Consider the following 15,765-nt stretch of genomic DNA (forward strand, 5'->3'; position numbering starts at 1 on the left):
GCTGGAAAATGTGTTTTTTTTATTCGCGTGTTGTAATTTGGAGGCGCTTACACGTTGTGACTCCCTATCCAAACTATTACTGTAAAGCTAAACTCTTTCTTTTTCTGGTCACAATCTGGTCAGGAGAGAGTGCAAATGCAAAACAATCCCATTGCACGCATTACGTAGAAAATACAGGTAAATATTAACAAATATTGTTTGTACACACAAATGGCAGCCAAAATAAACATGTTGTGACATACATTTATTTACACTGCTTTATGTGGCCATTGAGTTCAGCCTCCTGTCTCTGAATTTTCAGGAACACTATGCAGGATAAAAACCGGGGCCCCTGAAGAAAAATCGGACAGCAGAGAAAAGATATGCGGTACGTATATGAAATTGCAAAGGGAAGAAGTATTGTTTTTTTTTTCATTTGTTAGCTGTTGTTGCATCATGCCAAAAACACGACAACTTTTGATTCAGTTTTGGACGAAGTTGATCTGGATGACTGAAAATCTCCACAGCCATAAAGAAAACAATGTTATTTCCTCACTATAATCTATGAAAAACTACAATCTGAAATTGCTTGTAGGAATTGTTTCACCGTTTTTCATAAATTACAAATTAAAAATTCCAGAAGTATTAAATCCTTCTGTTTTTTCGTCGGTAATGGTCAGAGAAAAAAAAAGCTTTGGACACCGTGGTCTTTCGTTGTCGTCTATGAAACAGGATGTAGCCCACTCTCATACAAAAAGACAATCATTGCAAATTGCTTTCAACAGCAAAATTTGGCTCGATATTATGGTTATGATATTATTTTGAGGATGAACTATGGGGAAAATAATCACATGTACAGTAATTATAAGGTGCCGTCAAGTAATTTCCCTCATTGGGAAATAAAAAATCCAGATTTATCAAAGGCGCAACCCACACACAGTGCCTGTCACAATCTATTCATGAACAAGGAAAAATTTGCACATACATAAAATGGACGCTGCCTGTCAAGCGTTCATATGACAGGCACCATATTGGCTGAATGCCACGTCAATGTTCGGGTGCGCCCCTCCATCCATGCACTGAGCCATTAAAGGCGCTAATTCTATTCATTTGTCAAAGCTTTTTTTTATACCTGCACCTTGTCATTGCCATGTGTCTTTTCGATGCGTTTTATTTAAGTGTCCCAAGGTGTTGTTATGTGACATTTCAACCATGATTAAAAATACAAGTGTCAAGATGCGCGGTTGTTTTTCTATTCTTTGTTAAACATCCAGCAAATAAAAGAGCAACTTAAAAGGTCATCTTGACAGCAACCTTCAGGTGGTACACATTAATTAATTAATTTTACTGGTGTTGTTGTTTTTTCCAGGAACCCCCGATGACATAAATGGATTGGAAAGGTCAGTAAGCCAAAGGATGAACACTATGAAAACATTGACACAAGCCGCATAGTGTTGACATATGTATCGCAGCGGTATAGCTTAAAAACAGGGGAAAGGGGGAACAAAATCGTGACATTTTCTGTCTCACTTGTCGTTGCTCATGGTACTGGGTGCAGAAACCGCCATTTACTACAATGCGGTCGAATCACAGTACAGTGAGACCTCAACTTACGAACTTAATTGGTTCCCAGACAGAGTGTGTAAGGCGAAAAGTGTGTTTCTCAAAAAAAATTCCCATAGGAAACCATTAAAATGGGAATAATCCGTTCCCGTGTTTCCATAAAATATACTTTTCAACTAAATAAGCCTTAAAACTACACACAACATACCTTATTCTATGTATAATAAATGTGCTATTGTATTGTAATGAAATAAGTACACTGCATTGTATCATAATGTCACTTTATTTACATTTGTGATGGTCATTTATGGCTAGATGGAGGTGGAGGTCAAAGGGAATTGTTGTTTGGAAAGAGAGGCGCATTACATGAGGACTGTAATTAAAGAAATAAACTGTGCTGTAAAATAAAGTTTTATTTACCTTTTTGATGGTCGTTGATGGCTTATGGAAGGAGAGTCACCTTCCGTAAGGACTGTTGTTGCTGTTCAGTCGTGTGCTTCCGCCAAAGATCACTGTGCCAGCCATGGTGGGTGTGTATTACGAAAATAGTGCTTATTATAAGGTTTAATTTTCATAAATTTGACGTTTGTAAGACGAAAAGTTTGTAAGTTAAGGTGTTTGTAAGTTGAGGTCTCACTGTACATGAAAACCTTAGGTGCTAACGTTGCCTGTTTGCTGTAACAAGAAGTGAAGCTAACGTCGGCCATCTTGTGTTGCCACTCAGTTAGTGCTTGTGTATATACCAGAACTTAAAGGACAACCGACACCATTTTCTTGTATCCTAATTGACATCAGAATAACGTTTTATAGCATCTGAAAGACCCAAAACACGCAGGCTGATATTTTTAGTCAAATGCAAAACACCAATAAAAATTACTTAAAGTGTGCTAAAACTGCAACAAAATGAGCGGCGAATTGGGGATTTTTAGAAAGTCCCGCCCCCAGTTCGTGACGTCACGCCAAGACGTCTTGCATTGCTGGAGAATCAAAACAATGGCTTTAGATTCGGAGAATATGCTTTCTTGTTACACATCCAGTTATGAATATGATTCAAATAGTTCTGAAGAGGAAAGCATACATGTTTACAATCGATTAAAGAAGTCCTTCCGTGTCATTTTGAGGAATCTGGACTGCAATGTAGCGTCCCAGAAAATGCACAAGATGGCGCCCAAGCTCCATTGAAAATGGGCTGATTCGTCTGCTGGGAATTTGTGTCAACTCATATCAAATAGTAGTCTTGGTGCAACACACAACGATTCACCATCGCGTTATTTGTGTTTTCCTTCTAATTTCACCATCAACACGGATCAACACGGTGTTTTCAGACCAAACAAAGTACCCAAAATGCATTGTGTGTCGCTTTCTCGGTCAGGGGCGTTCCTTCAGTGACGTCACGTCAGGCATCGTCATCAACTCGAAAACAAGACTTCCTGAATATTCAGCGCGAGTCTTAAAACGTAAAATATATCTATGTGCGGTGGAATCTCTGGAAAATGGGCTCAGTAGAAGTCATTTGAAGTCATTTTACAAATTATGGAGACAACTTGTTCGGAGGCGTTGAGTGTCCTTTAATGTTACGGTTGGAAATTATCTGTGTATTGGGAAAACAGATTTATAATTTACATTAAGAACTGCCAATCTCTCTCTCTTTCTCTGTCTCTCTCACACGCAAACACAAACACACATCTCTGCCACACTTCCCATGTTACACTGTACACGCAAAGTGGAGCGGTGTGTACAGCATGTGGTGTAGGGAATGAGTCAGACTGCCCACCAGCTGTGAGACTCGCTTGCCAATGTTTAGGACTCGGGGTGTTTCATGCAGGGATGGCGACAAATAGCAAAACTATTATATGAGTGATTGTCACTGTTGTTGGGTCGAGGACAAGAATTGAGTTTGGAAAAGTCAAACGCTCAGTAACTAAGAAAAAAAAAAGAGGCCACATTTTATAACTGTTACAGCATCACCATGGCCTTGATGCCTTGTGAAAGTCAATTATTAGCATAATACTATATTATTGTTTCATGTTTTCCGAGTCTCATAGTTTTTATCTCAATTTAAACCTGAAACACTTCCAAGGCCAATGGAAAACAAATGTATTGGATTTTGTGTGACTATTAATGCAGGGCAGAGTAAACTGACTTTTTTCCATAATTTGACACTTTTAAGATTTAATGGGCCTTACCTCAGACCACATGTGAGTCAATTGAATGGAAACATTGCCCTGGAAACCTACAAAATACACAAACAGCGTCCTCCTGAGCAGAACTAAGCAAACTTCCGAAAAAAGTCTTAAAGGACAACCGACGTCTCCGGACAAGTTGTGTCCATAATTTGTAAAATGGCTTCAAATGACTTCTACTGAGCGTATTTTAATAAGATTCCACCGCATGTAGCTATGTTTTACGTTTTAAGACTCGCTCTGAATATTCAGGAAGTCTTGTTTTTGAGTTGGTGACGAGTCCGTACGTGACGTCACTAAAGGAACGCCCTCTGACCGAAAAAAAAGACATTGTAGCAGTCCTTCCGTCACGTCAATGTATTTTGCTGTATTGTTTGGTCTGAAAACCTTGTGTTGCACCCAAAAGCTGCCAGACGAGGGTGTCCAAGCTCCATATAAGGAATTTATCAGCCTGTGGAAACAGAGGTGGCCACAGGAGGTCGCCATTTTGTGCCTCTTTTTTTTTCGATTGCAAACATGTATGCTTTCCTCTTCAGAACTATTTGAATCATATTCATAACTGGATGTGTAACAAGAAAGCATATTCTCCGAATCTGAAGCCATTGTTTTGATTCACAAGCAATGCAAGACATCTTGGCGTGACGTCACGGACTGGGGGCGGGACTTTCTGAAAATGCTCAATTCATGCTCATTTTTTTGCAGATTTTGGACACTTTAAGTCATTTTGATTGGTGTTTTGCATTTGACTAAAAATATCATACTGTGTGTTTTGGGTATTTTAGATGATATGAAACGTTTCTCTGATGTCAGTTAAAAAACAAAAAAGTGACGTCGGTTGTCCTTTAAAGATTTTTCTGGGATAGGTATTACCAGTGTCTGAAACTCATGACAAAAAAGTTAGCGGACACCAGGGCAGACAACACTGAAAAGTTGCCTTCCCGGCCATAAAGTTGCCTACCCAGCCATAAAGTTGCCTGCCCCATTTTTCCCAACTTGAAACACAATAAGACGACTAATCGCAAAAAAAAAAAACATTGTTGCGAAGTATAAAGGATTTTTTTAAATTAAGGAAGTACCTACCACAAATGCTCAAATGTTTGTTTGGTTGTAGCTTTTGCTTTATTAAATGAAACAAATGTTTGATTTGAAACAAAATCGTTTTTTTTTTTCTTCAAGAAGTTGTTGGCCACCCAGGCCGAGACGTTTTGAAAGTTGTACGCCCGACGTAAAAGTTGTACGCCCCGGGCCTCCGGACAGACGTTATTTCAAACACTGCAGGTATGCAATTAATCGATTAATGTAATCGTTCGATTAGTGTGATGAAAAGGTTTCTTCAGTCGTCATCTGTACTTCTTTGAAGGTGACGGACGTTTCGCTTCTTATCCAAGAAACTTCGTCAGCAAACTAAATTAAAAGAAGCGATTTTCATAAAACAGCTAAATCCTTCACTAAACCGATATGGTGGGGTGAGGTTCAATTTGGATCAGGATTAGTGATACTGATGAGGTGATACCGGAGGAAGTGGGGCAATCAGGACAGTCGTTAGTCAGAACAATAGGAACAATCAGTGGAGCCGCAGAGAGTAGTCCTCTGCTCCCCCCAACCTGAGAGCAGGGACCTATCATAGCAGAGTCCGGCACCGCCATGTCTGGACAGTAAGGATATACAGTAAAGTCTCGTTATATCGATATCGGATATATCGATAGTCCCGGTTATATCGATACTATTTCTATGCACGCACGGAGAAAATTACATGCAAACAGGGTCGGATATATCGATAGTCCCGGTTATATCGATATTTTTTCGGACTCCCTTGAATATCGATATAACGAGACTTTACTGTATGTATATATAGGGCCTAAACTACCAGTAAGACTTTAGTTTTCTGACGAAGATTCTTGGATAGGAAGCGAAACGTCCGACACCTTCAAAGAAGTACAGATGACGGCTGAAAAAACCTTTTCATCGACTCCTGTACAACTGAGAGCTTACACAAACGTTCGATGAGATAAGTTTCGCCAGCTTTCGGTTATAGAGGATAAAACTGCTATCGAGTCACCCAATTGTACAAAAGATATCACACGTCTCCTTTCCTTGCGTGTCATGAGCGGCTGCAAGCGAATTATCTCATTAGCAGCCATCAATTCTACCTTGTCCGGTGTCACGGCGATTCCCCAATTAGGCAGCGACGCTTGCATTCACGCCCCTCCCCTTTTTTAAGGGGTGTTCGTAAAAGAGCCCCCGCGTGTCATCACAAAAACAACAATTTGATGCATTACTGAGAACGAATATAAAAGTGACTAAATCAAGTATGCACGCTTTGGTGAACGCCTTCATGCGTTGCCTCTCCTTCCTGCTGCCTCCCTCCTGGGTGTGTGTCAGCCTGTGCTTGTGGGCCAGTGAGTGCCAACAGACGGCGCCACGGTCCAATCCCAGAGCTCGCTTCCGAGCTACAAAGCCTCTTACATATGAGGAAGTAGTTGCAGTAGCCGCGGCGGTAGACGGTGGTGGTGGTGCTCCAGCCGCCTCCTCCTCCCCCACTTGCTGCCCGTCGGCCTCTCCAGCTCCAGGCTGCGTCTCGCCGGCTCCGCAGGCCGCTCCGTCAGACTGGTTCGGTCTCGCGCGGCAAGCCGTGGAGCGCGTCTTGGGAGCTCCGTGGGTTCTCCTCGGTGATAGTAGCGGTCGAACAGCGTCGCGTCCCGCCCGCCTTCTTGACTCGAGCTCGGCTACTGGAGGCGCCTTCAACGACCCGGGGGCGAACATGAGCGCGGCCGCGGGGATCCCCACCCCGAGTCCGAGTCCCAGCCTCAGCCCGTGCTCACCCGACTCGTCCGAAGAGGTCATCACCGTGGACCGCCAGCTCTCTCAGGAAATGGGAACGGTGACCATCACGGTGGCCATCCAGGCGGCGGAGGACGAGGAGCCCGAGGAATTCTCTCCCGGGCATGTCGACTTTATCGGCGGCAGCTGCAGCGAGGACGAATTCGGGAAGCACGACAAGTCGAGGTTGGTCCTTGAACACGCTACCGCATTTTCGTCACTTAAAAGTTGACACGCGGTAAATGTTATTTTTTTAAACTCGCCTTTGTGTACGTTCAACTATCACTTATTTCGCAATTTGTCTGATCTGCTGTGTTAGTAGAAACGGGAGGAGACTTGAATGTGAATTAAAGCTAGTTTTCCTCCAATTCATATTTTTGTACTAAAGGCAGCCAATTCACAAGTAGTTACCTCAGTGCATTTTTTATCGAAAGTGTTTTTTAAAACAATCATTCATCTGCCTATTTGCATTCTAAGCATGTAAACAAACTGAAATAGTAACCGTATATTTTATGGAGTTTATTTTTAACATAATTTGTTCATTTTTTGTACGTTTCCCCAATCGTGATTAAAGGCTTTCTGATTCTGATTTAAAGATATACTCTGCTCACATTTGAGACTGTGGCCGCACATTATTTGGTAATAGCAAATACACAAATGTGATAACGATATACAGTGGTAGCTCTGTTTTCGACCATAATCCTTTCCAGAAACCGATTTGAAAACCGAATCAGCATTTCCCATTATAATCAATGTAACATTTTTTAAATTCATTCCTCGTCCATGAAACCACTTTTAAATGCACTATTTTACAGCATAAATTATACACAGATTGTATTAAAACAGCAGGTCATTTGTAAAATGCTATAAAAAAACAAACTGTAATGTTTTATTTTCACCAATTTTAACATTAACATTGGAACATAAAGACCTCTCTCTCTGTCTGTCATGGGGTGTGTTGGCACCTATCCGAGCTTTCTTTGGGCAGTAGGCGGGGGACATCCTGGACCAGTTGCTAGCCAATCACAGGGCACACACACTAACTTTTCAAACAAGAAGGATTCCGACTGGAGTCAATTGTATGATAGAAACATAATAATAATAATAATACATTGCATTTTAAGCCCCTTTCAAAGCTCTCATGGACACTTTACAGTCACAGATAAGCATAGGCACTACTGTATAATAAATAGAATACAATCACATATACAATGCAATAAATAAAATACAAGGTGCAGAGCAGCTGAAGGCTCGGTCACCCATCGTGCTGAGACGGGCAAGGGGGGCACACAGAGGTGGAGGGAGGAAGAGGATCTGAGGGAACGAGAGGGAATAGAAATTTGAAGAAGGTCAGATCGGTATGGAGGGCAAGGTTATGAATAGAAAAATGACATTATTTGCATATTTATATTTGAAGAACACGTGACAACAAAAGTTAGCTAATGCACTCCTAATAGAATGTGAAATCCGTGCGCTCGAGGACTGCCCGAACCGGCCTGGCGGGAAAGGCTCAGTGTTACTGGACTACCAGACACCCGAGGGAGAAAAAGGATGATGCCTTCACCTTAATCTCAACCTCCAACACTCCCTTCGTGAACCTGCCTGCTATTTATAGCGTGTCTTTTGAGAAGTTCTTACCTGGATTGTCTGAGCACCAAGTATGGCCGCGCCCTGATGACTTTATAACACTTTGTGCGGTCATGTTATCATTTCCAGACCAATTTACATTCTTTAAGGTTTAATTTCTAAAGAAAAATATGCGAACACTACTTAGTTATCAAGCAGTTATCAAGCCATTACGAGACTCCTTTTGGTAGCTTAAAGGACAACCGACACCTCCGGACAAGTTGTGTCCATAATTTGTAAAATCACTTCAAATGACAAATAGCGATATTTTACGTTTTAAGACTCACGCTGACTATTCAGGTAGTCGTGTTTTTGAGTTGGTGACGAGTCCGTATGTGACGTCACTAAAGGAACGCCCCTGACCGAGAAAGCGACACACACTGCATTCTGGGTACTTTGTTTGGTCTGAAAACTTCATGTAGATCTGAAATTAGAAGGAAAACACATAAATAACGCGATGGTGAATTGTTGTGTGCTGCACAAAGACTACTATTTGATACTAGTTGACACACATTCCTAGCAGACAAATCAGCCCATTTCTAATGGAGCTTGGGCGCCATTTTGTGCATTTTTTGGGACGCTACATTGCATTCCAGACGCCTCAAAATGACACAGGACTTCTTTAATCGATTGCAAACATTTATGCTTTCCTCTTCAGAACTATTTGAATCATATTCATAACTGGATGAGTAACAAGAAAGCATCTCCTCCGAATCTGAAGCCATTGTTTTGATTCTAGAGCAAGGCAGGACGTCCTGACGTGACGTCACGAACAAGGGGGCGGGACCTTCTGAAACTCGCCATTTCCTAGGTCATTTTGAAGTACTTTTGGGACACTTTAACTCATTTTTATTTTTATTTTTTATTTTTTTTTCATTGCATTTGACTAAAAATATCAGCCTGGGTGTTTTGGGTATTTTAGATGCTATAAAACGTTTTTCTGATGTCAGTTAGGAAACAAAAAATGGTGTCAGTTGTCCTTTATGCATCTTTATAGCATTCCACAGATAAAAAAAAAAATGTCACAACGAAGACAAGCCGTAACCTCTGCTAACAAGCTAACCGGAACTCCATGATATTCAATTCTTTGTCTCTCATACTCAACTCTTTACCCCAATTTTTAGATTTAATATTCTCTAATCCGTTCACAAATAAAGATGAAGTGAATTTATGCTACTGCTATGTTCCACATAAAAAAAAATGTGTAAAGAATGCGGGGGTCACTTATCTCCATTTTCTTTTTTTTCTTTTTTTTTGCTTTATTTCCAATGGGAGACACTGAAATATCCATGGTTGGATGTTAGAAATTCCATAGCAATGTTCAGTTTTCATTCATGTTGGCGCCCTATTGTCAATAAGGCTCGCGCAAGTCGTGAAGGCTTGTGCCAGCTGTGCGGTTAGCTTGTTAGAAAGCTCAGAGTGGGAGAGAGAGTGAGAGTGGCGGATGAAAAAAAGGATGCGGAGGAAGAAGATGAGTCATCCTAACAAAAATTCATTCAGTGCCCCCCCTCCCCCACTTTGACTCTGCTTATTTGTACGAGACTGGATGTTAAAATTCCCGTAGAGCAGGAGTGAGGCAGTACTTTTGATGTTTCTTCTTCAATGAGAACATTGAGACCGTGCGCCTCTCCGATTGGGAGGTCTTGGCATCAAGACCTGTGACTCATTGTCTCACTGGAGGGATGGGGGGGGGGGTGGTTGGGTTGCGCAATGATCAGATTACGTCAACGACTAGTAAAGTGTTGAATGCAAAATGTAGTCGATAATAATCATAATAATACATATAATTTCCAAGCGCCTTTCTGAACACTCAAGGACACTTCACAATTAAAAATAACAATACACAGAACAATAAAATGATGAATAATAAAATACAGTGACACCTTGGTTTACGAACTTAATTGGTTCCCAGACAGAGTGTGTAAGGCGAAAAGTGTGTATCCCAAATAATAATTTCCCATAGGAAACCATTAAAATGAGAATAATCCGTTCCCAGGTCCCCATAAAACATACACTTCTACTTTCTAATTTTCTAAGCCTTAAAACTACACAAATTAGACCTTATTTTATTAAGAATAAATGTGCTATGATATTATAATTAAAGAAATAAACAGTACTGTATAATAAAGTCATTTTATTTACCTTTGTGATGGTCGTTGATGGCTTGATGGAATGGAGTGGCTGGTTTCATCAGCATTAAACACTTGATGAGGAACGGAGCCTTCTTCTTTCACCATCTTGAAGAATGATCCCTTGTAGGCGCTTTCTCTGCGATCATTTTACCTTGTTCCTCATCAATTGTGTTCTGTTTAGCTGGGTTGATAGTTTTTTTGCATCAAATGTACAAATGGCTTCTGCGGGTTATTCGTGGAGCCTGATTGATGGGGAATTTTAACCTTGCAGTCTACACTCTGCCTTTGAACTATCAAAGTTGAAACGAGTCCAAATTTCACTGTTTTCTATCCATTTTGTCACTCTCTTTCTGTCGCCTGCCTGTCTCTGATGTTTAAACCACCTCCCCTCACTGCTGCGTTCTTCACCAATCACGTGATTTTAACGAAAGACTGGGGGCGGGGAATAGAGGACCAAAAAAATGCCAGCCGCCATTTTCTTTTTTGGAGAACGACTTCACTCTCTGTCTGTAAACCCCCCCCAAATAGAGGACCAAAACAAGCCGGCTGCCATTTTCTTGTTAGGAGAACGGGCTCGTTCGCGAACGATACATCACTCATTGTGGCAGCTCCGCGTGTATCCCGAAAAATAGTTTGTATGCCAAGGTAAAATTTTCATAAATGTAACGTTTCGTAAACCGAAAAGTTCGTAAGCCAAGGGGTTCGTAAACCGAGGTATCACTGTACTTTCAAAACTACACCGATTTGTTTGTCCTTCCATTAAATTTGGGTAAAACTCCCTAAAATCTGGATAAAACTAAGGCTCAATGTACTGTATTCTTCTCCACCGTTCCGGTATACGTGCATCAAAGGCTAAGGTGCCTCACAAAATCCATTCAATGGAGTTCTGGCGTGACATTTGTCAAATTGATCCCTTGAGAGGAACACAGTGTAACAGTTCTGAATGAGATGGGAAGACATTTTCTGGTCTTGTCCTGACAATGACACCATTATATTGTCTCACCAAAGTGGCGCGGGGACCAGCGGCGGCGAGCTGGAGGAGGAGAGCTGGCAGCCCCCTGACCCGGAGCTCATCCACAAACTAGTGACCCAGATTGAGTACTACCTGTCGGATGAAAACCTGGAGCACGACGCCTTCCTTCTCAAGCACGTGCGGCGCAACAAGCTGGGATTTGTCAGTGTCAAGTTGTTGACCTCTTTCAAAAAGGTAACCATGGCTATATTGATTGTTGCTTTTTTTTTTTCCGGTGGATGTCTGCTCGTTCCTGGCAGCAAAAGGGTTCATGTTTACATCTCCTCACATCTTTATGCTTTCCACTCTGTCATGTGGGTGCTTCGAATTAGTCAACAGGTTTGTTGTATTGTATTTTTGATAAAATGACTTCATTCTCCGCATCGCTCTGGATATGTCACTATAGTTGCGCATTAAACTGGCCATTGCACACTCTACATAGACATAGACTGTACAGTAAAGTGTCGTTATATCGATATTCTCGGGAGTCGGAAAAAATCTCGATATAACCGGACTATCGATATATCCGATCCTGCGGCATGTAAATTTTCTCCTTGCGTTCATAGAAATAGTATCGTAATAAGCAGTACTATCGAGATATATATATATATATATATATATATATAATTAGGTACCATATTTTCCGCACTATAAGGCGCACCTTCAATGAATGACATATTTTACAACTTTTTTCCACATACAGTGATACCTTGGCTTACAAACTAACACAGTGTTGTAAGGCGAAAAGTGTGCATCCCAAAAACTAATTTCCCATAGGAAACCATTAAAATGAAAATAATCCGTTACCAGCTCCCCATAAAACATAATTTTCTACTTTCTAATAAAACTACACAAAATATACCTTATTTTATGTATAATAAATGTACTATGGTATTATAATTAACAAAATAAAATGTACTGTATAATAAAGTCATTTTATTTACCTTTGTGATGGTCGTTGATGGCTTGATGGAATGTAGTGGCCGGTTTCATCAGCATTAAACATTTGATGAGGAACGTAACTTTCTTCTTTCACCATCTTGAGGAATGATCCCTTGTAGGCGCTTTCTGTGCGATAATTTTACCTTGTTCGTCATCAATTGTGTTCTGTTTAGCTGGGTTGATAGTTTTTTTTGCATCAAGTGTACAAATGGCTTCTGCGGGTGTTTTGTGAAGCCTGATTGATGGGGTATTTTAACCTTGCAGTCTACACTCAGCCTTTGAAATATCAAAGTTGAAACTCTCTCTGTCGTCTGCCTGTCTCTTTAATGTTGAAACCACCTCCCCTCACTGCTGCGTTCTTGACCAATAACAGTGTTAACCGAAGACTGGGGGCGGGGAATAGAGGACCAAAACAAGCCGGCTGCCTTTTTTTTTTTTTTTTTTTGGAGAACGGGCTCGTTCGCGAACGACACATCACTCATTGCGGCAACTCCGTGTGTATCCTGAAAAATAGTTTGTATGCCAAGGTAAAATTTTCATAAATGTAACGTTTCGTAAACCGAAAAGTTCGTAAGCCAAGGGGTTCGTAAACCGAGGTATCACTGTATTTTGACTTTGAGGGATTATTTTATTTTTATTTTTTGGCAGGTGAAACACTTGACGCGCGACTGGAGAACGACTGCTTTCGCCTTGAGACAATCCAACCTCCTGGAGCTCAACGACGAAGGCCGTAAGGTGCGGCGTAAAACGGCCGTGCCGGTCTTCGCCAGCGAATCGCTTCCTAGCCGCATGCTGCTGCTGAGCGAGCTCCATCGCTGGCCCGAACTGGCCCAGCTGACTGAGAACGGCGGCGGCGGCGAGAGTGGCGCCGCTCAGCAGGAGCAGCTGATGAAACTGCTGCTCAAAGCTTTCGGGACATACGGCGCCATCGCGTCAGTCCGCGTCCTCAAACCCGGCAAGGACCTGCCGGCCGACCTGAAGAGGCTTAGCGGCCGCTACGCCCAGCTGGGCACCGAGGAGTGCGCCATGGTGGAGTTCGAGGAGGTGGAGGCGGCCATCAAAGCCAACGAGGCCGTGGGTGGTGCCGACGGCAGTTTGAAGGTAGTCCTGATTGGCACCAAACCCCCCAAAAAGAAAGTCCAGAAGGAGCGGACAAGCGAGGAAGCACCCCCCGCTGGGATGCGCAAAAGCCGGTCGCTCAACAGCCGAGTCCGGGAGCTACAATACCACGCCGACGACTCCGCCTGCAGTTCCTCCGACACGGAGAGCACGCCCACGTCGCCCCGGCCGACCCGCAAGTCGCAGTCCTGCAACAAGCTCAGCCCGACGGCCGCCGGCGTCGCCTTCCAGAACAATCACCTCTCGCCCCGCAACAGTCCCTGGTCCAGCCCCCGCGCCAGTCCCAGCCTCCAGCGCAAATCGGGCCACTCCCACAAATCGCCGTTAGCCAACCAGGGCCGACTCAGCCCCGAAGCCGGGCGCCGTTGGGCCGACTACTCATCCGACAGCAGCCTGACGCCGTCGGGCAGCCCGTGGGTGCAAAGGCGCAAGCAGGTGGCTTCGCAGGAGAGCAGTCCGGTGGGGAGCCCCATGTTGGCCCGTAAGATCCAAAATGCGGACGGGCTTCCCCCCGGCGTCACCAGGCTCCCGCGGGGCCCCGACGGAACCCGCGGGTTCCACTGCGGCCCGCTCGCAGAGAGGGGAAAGAGTGCCGCCACACAGACTTGACGTGTAAAATACACGATCTTTTGTTTTGGGGAGTGGCTCGCTTTATTTTGACACCAAATTTTGCGTTACCTTGGTGACATGAGTAATTTGCTGATGGAAATTTCAGTGCATTTAAGTTGTTGTTGCTACAAAAGAACTTCCCTGACATCCATCCAAAAAAAAAAAAAAAAAAAAAGTCAAAGAAACTCTGTTTTGGTTTTGTTGACTCTCCTCTTTTAGATCGAAGTGTTCTATTCTAATGTGTGACAACCTCGCACCATGGATTACTGTATTTATGTACATGGAGATCACCAAATGCCTTTTTTTGTGTGTCTACATTGTTATTTTAAGAAGTCAACAAAAAAGGTTGTTTAAGAATGTTATGTTCGGCCACTAGTCTAAACACTGTTTTTTTTTTTTGTTAAAGTTGCGGTTTTGGATGAAGAATTTAGTAGAAAAGTCTACTTTTTTGTTGTATTTTGTTTATTATTTGTTTTGTTTTATCTTGTACCTTGGCTGTCGACTGAAAAACAAAAACACTGTCGCGCTCAGGCAACGACCAATCACGCCACACCTTTTTGGTCATGTGACAACTCACGTGTGTCGTTATTTTCATTCGACAGCAAGCGACAACGTTTTTTTTTTATTGTTTGTTTTTATTTTGCTACAAAATGAACATTCCGCGAACACAATAGTCATCTAAACACCGTGTTTGGACTAGTGGAGTCGCATTAAACTTATTTTTTCTTAACTTCCCCTTGAAATCAACGACATGCTCTCAAGGTTGGACAGTTCTTTTCTCTTTTAACACTTTCATCACTTAATTTCAGATCTGCTATTGGCAATGGAAGGGCCTCGTTTAGCTGTGAATATTTTTTTTTACAGTATTATAATTTTTAAGAAATTTCTTTCTCCTCAGCGTGAGGGTGAGGATGCTCAGGTCGAGCAAGAAGAGATGTTCCCAAGGTTTGCTCTACACTTGAGCTGGGGTTGTTTGTACAGTGCAAATCCCGTTGTGCAAATAAAGCACGAAAAACGCGTATGCTTTTGTTTGTGGTACGTTTTACTCACTTGATGGCTCGCCTGGCGAAATGGTTGGGGATGGAATGCAGAGGTGTTAGAATGGAGTGTTGCACGAGGACTATAACATGTTTGTTCTCATGGGGTGTGGCATTAAAAAGGTTAAGCATGAGATCATGACGGATAAGTAATAACTTGATGTACTCGGCTCAGCTCGGTAAGGAGAAATACAAGCGCAGTATTGACACGATGTGACGATAGAAGTAGGCGGTAAGGGGAAAGAAAACACGAATCGTTTTGTCGAATCACATGCTTGACACAAATAAGACTACTTTCATTTCATGGGCGTGAAAAAAATGTTTTTTTTTATAATACATTTAGGCACTGTTCTGACACCGTGTCACTACGGAATGAGTAGATGTATTTATCTTATGGCTTTTTGTCACGTCGCCTGTCGAATATGTCAACACAACACGAACGGCTCGCTTTACATGTCAATACGAGATGCCTGTTTTTTTTTTTTTTTACGGATGTGACGTCACGAATCAAGTGGTTTTTCTCGCTGGTCGGCAGAAAGCAACAATGGCGAGTATGGACAAAGCGAATTACTGTAGCATGAAATCTGAACAATGCTACGATTATGTGCGAAAGCTACAGTTAGAAGTCCGAGAGCGATACTTTTAGAAGCTGGGATATCGTGACGGTACTTGTAACTCAGGTAGTAACTTAGCCGTTGCGCTCAAAATATTAAATTCAGTAACACAATGTTACTAAACCTACA

The 15,765-nt window shown here is 42.4% G+C and overlaps 1 protein-coding gene across 1 annotated transcript; it reads left to right on the plus strand.

Annotated features, from left to right (window-relative positions):
* Positions 1-6,021: 6,021 nt before the first annotated feature.
* larp6a (La ribonucleoprotein 6, translational regulator a) lies at positions 6,022-15,004 on the plus strand. The gene is made up of 3 exons (XM_088993066.1): positions 6,022-6,731; positions 11,312-11,510; positions 12,906-15,004. Exons 1-3 carry the CDS (start codon positions 6,037-6,039, stop codon positions 13,983-13,985), a joined length of 1,974 nt encoding a protein of 657 aa, XP_088849192.1. The 5' UTR covers positions 6,022-6,036; the 3' UTR covers positions 13,986-15,004.
* The last annotated feature ends 761 nt before the right edge of the window (positions 15,005-15,765 follow it).

The sequence above is a fragment of the Hippocampus bargibanti genome, linkage group LG03 (assembly GCF_051943395.1).
Source record: "Hippocampus bargibanti isolate YZ-2025 linkage group LG03, ASM5194339v1, whole genome shotgun sequence".
In the NCBI taxonomy this organism is placed as follows: domain Eukaryota; kingdom Metazoa; phylum Chordata; class Actinopteri; order Syngnathiformes; family Syngnathidae; genus Hippocampus; species Hippocampus bargibanti.

Coding starts and splice junctions, on each gene's coding strand:
- larp6a (XM_088993066.1), top strand. CDS start 6,037: ATGCACGCTTTGGTGAACGCCTTCATGCGTTGCCTCTCCTTCCTGCTG. Junction 6,732..11,311: donor GGGAAGCACGACAAGTCGAG/GTTGGTCCTTGA, acceptor GTCTCACCAAAG/TGGCGCGGGGACCAGCGGCG. Junction 11,511..12,905: donor TGTTGACCTCTTTCAAAAAG/GTAACCATGGCT, acceptor ATTTTTTGGCAG/GTGAAACACTTGACGCGCGA.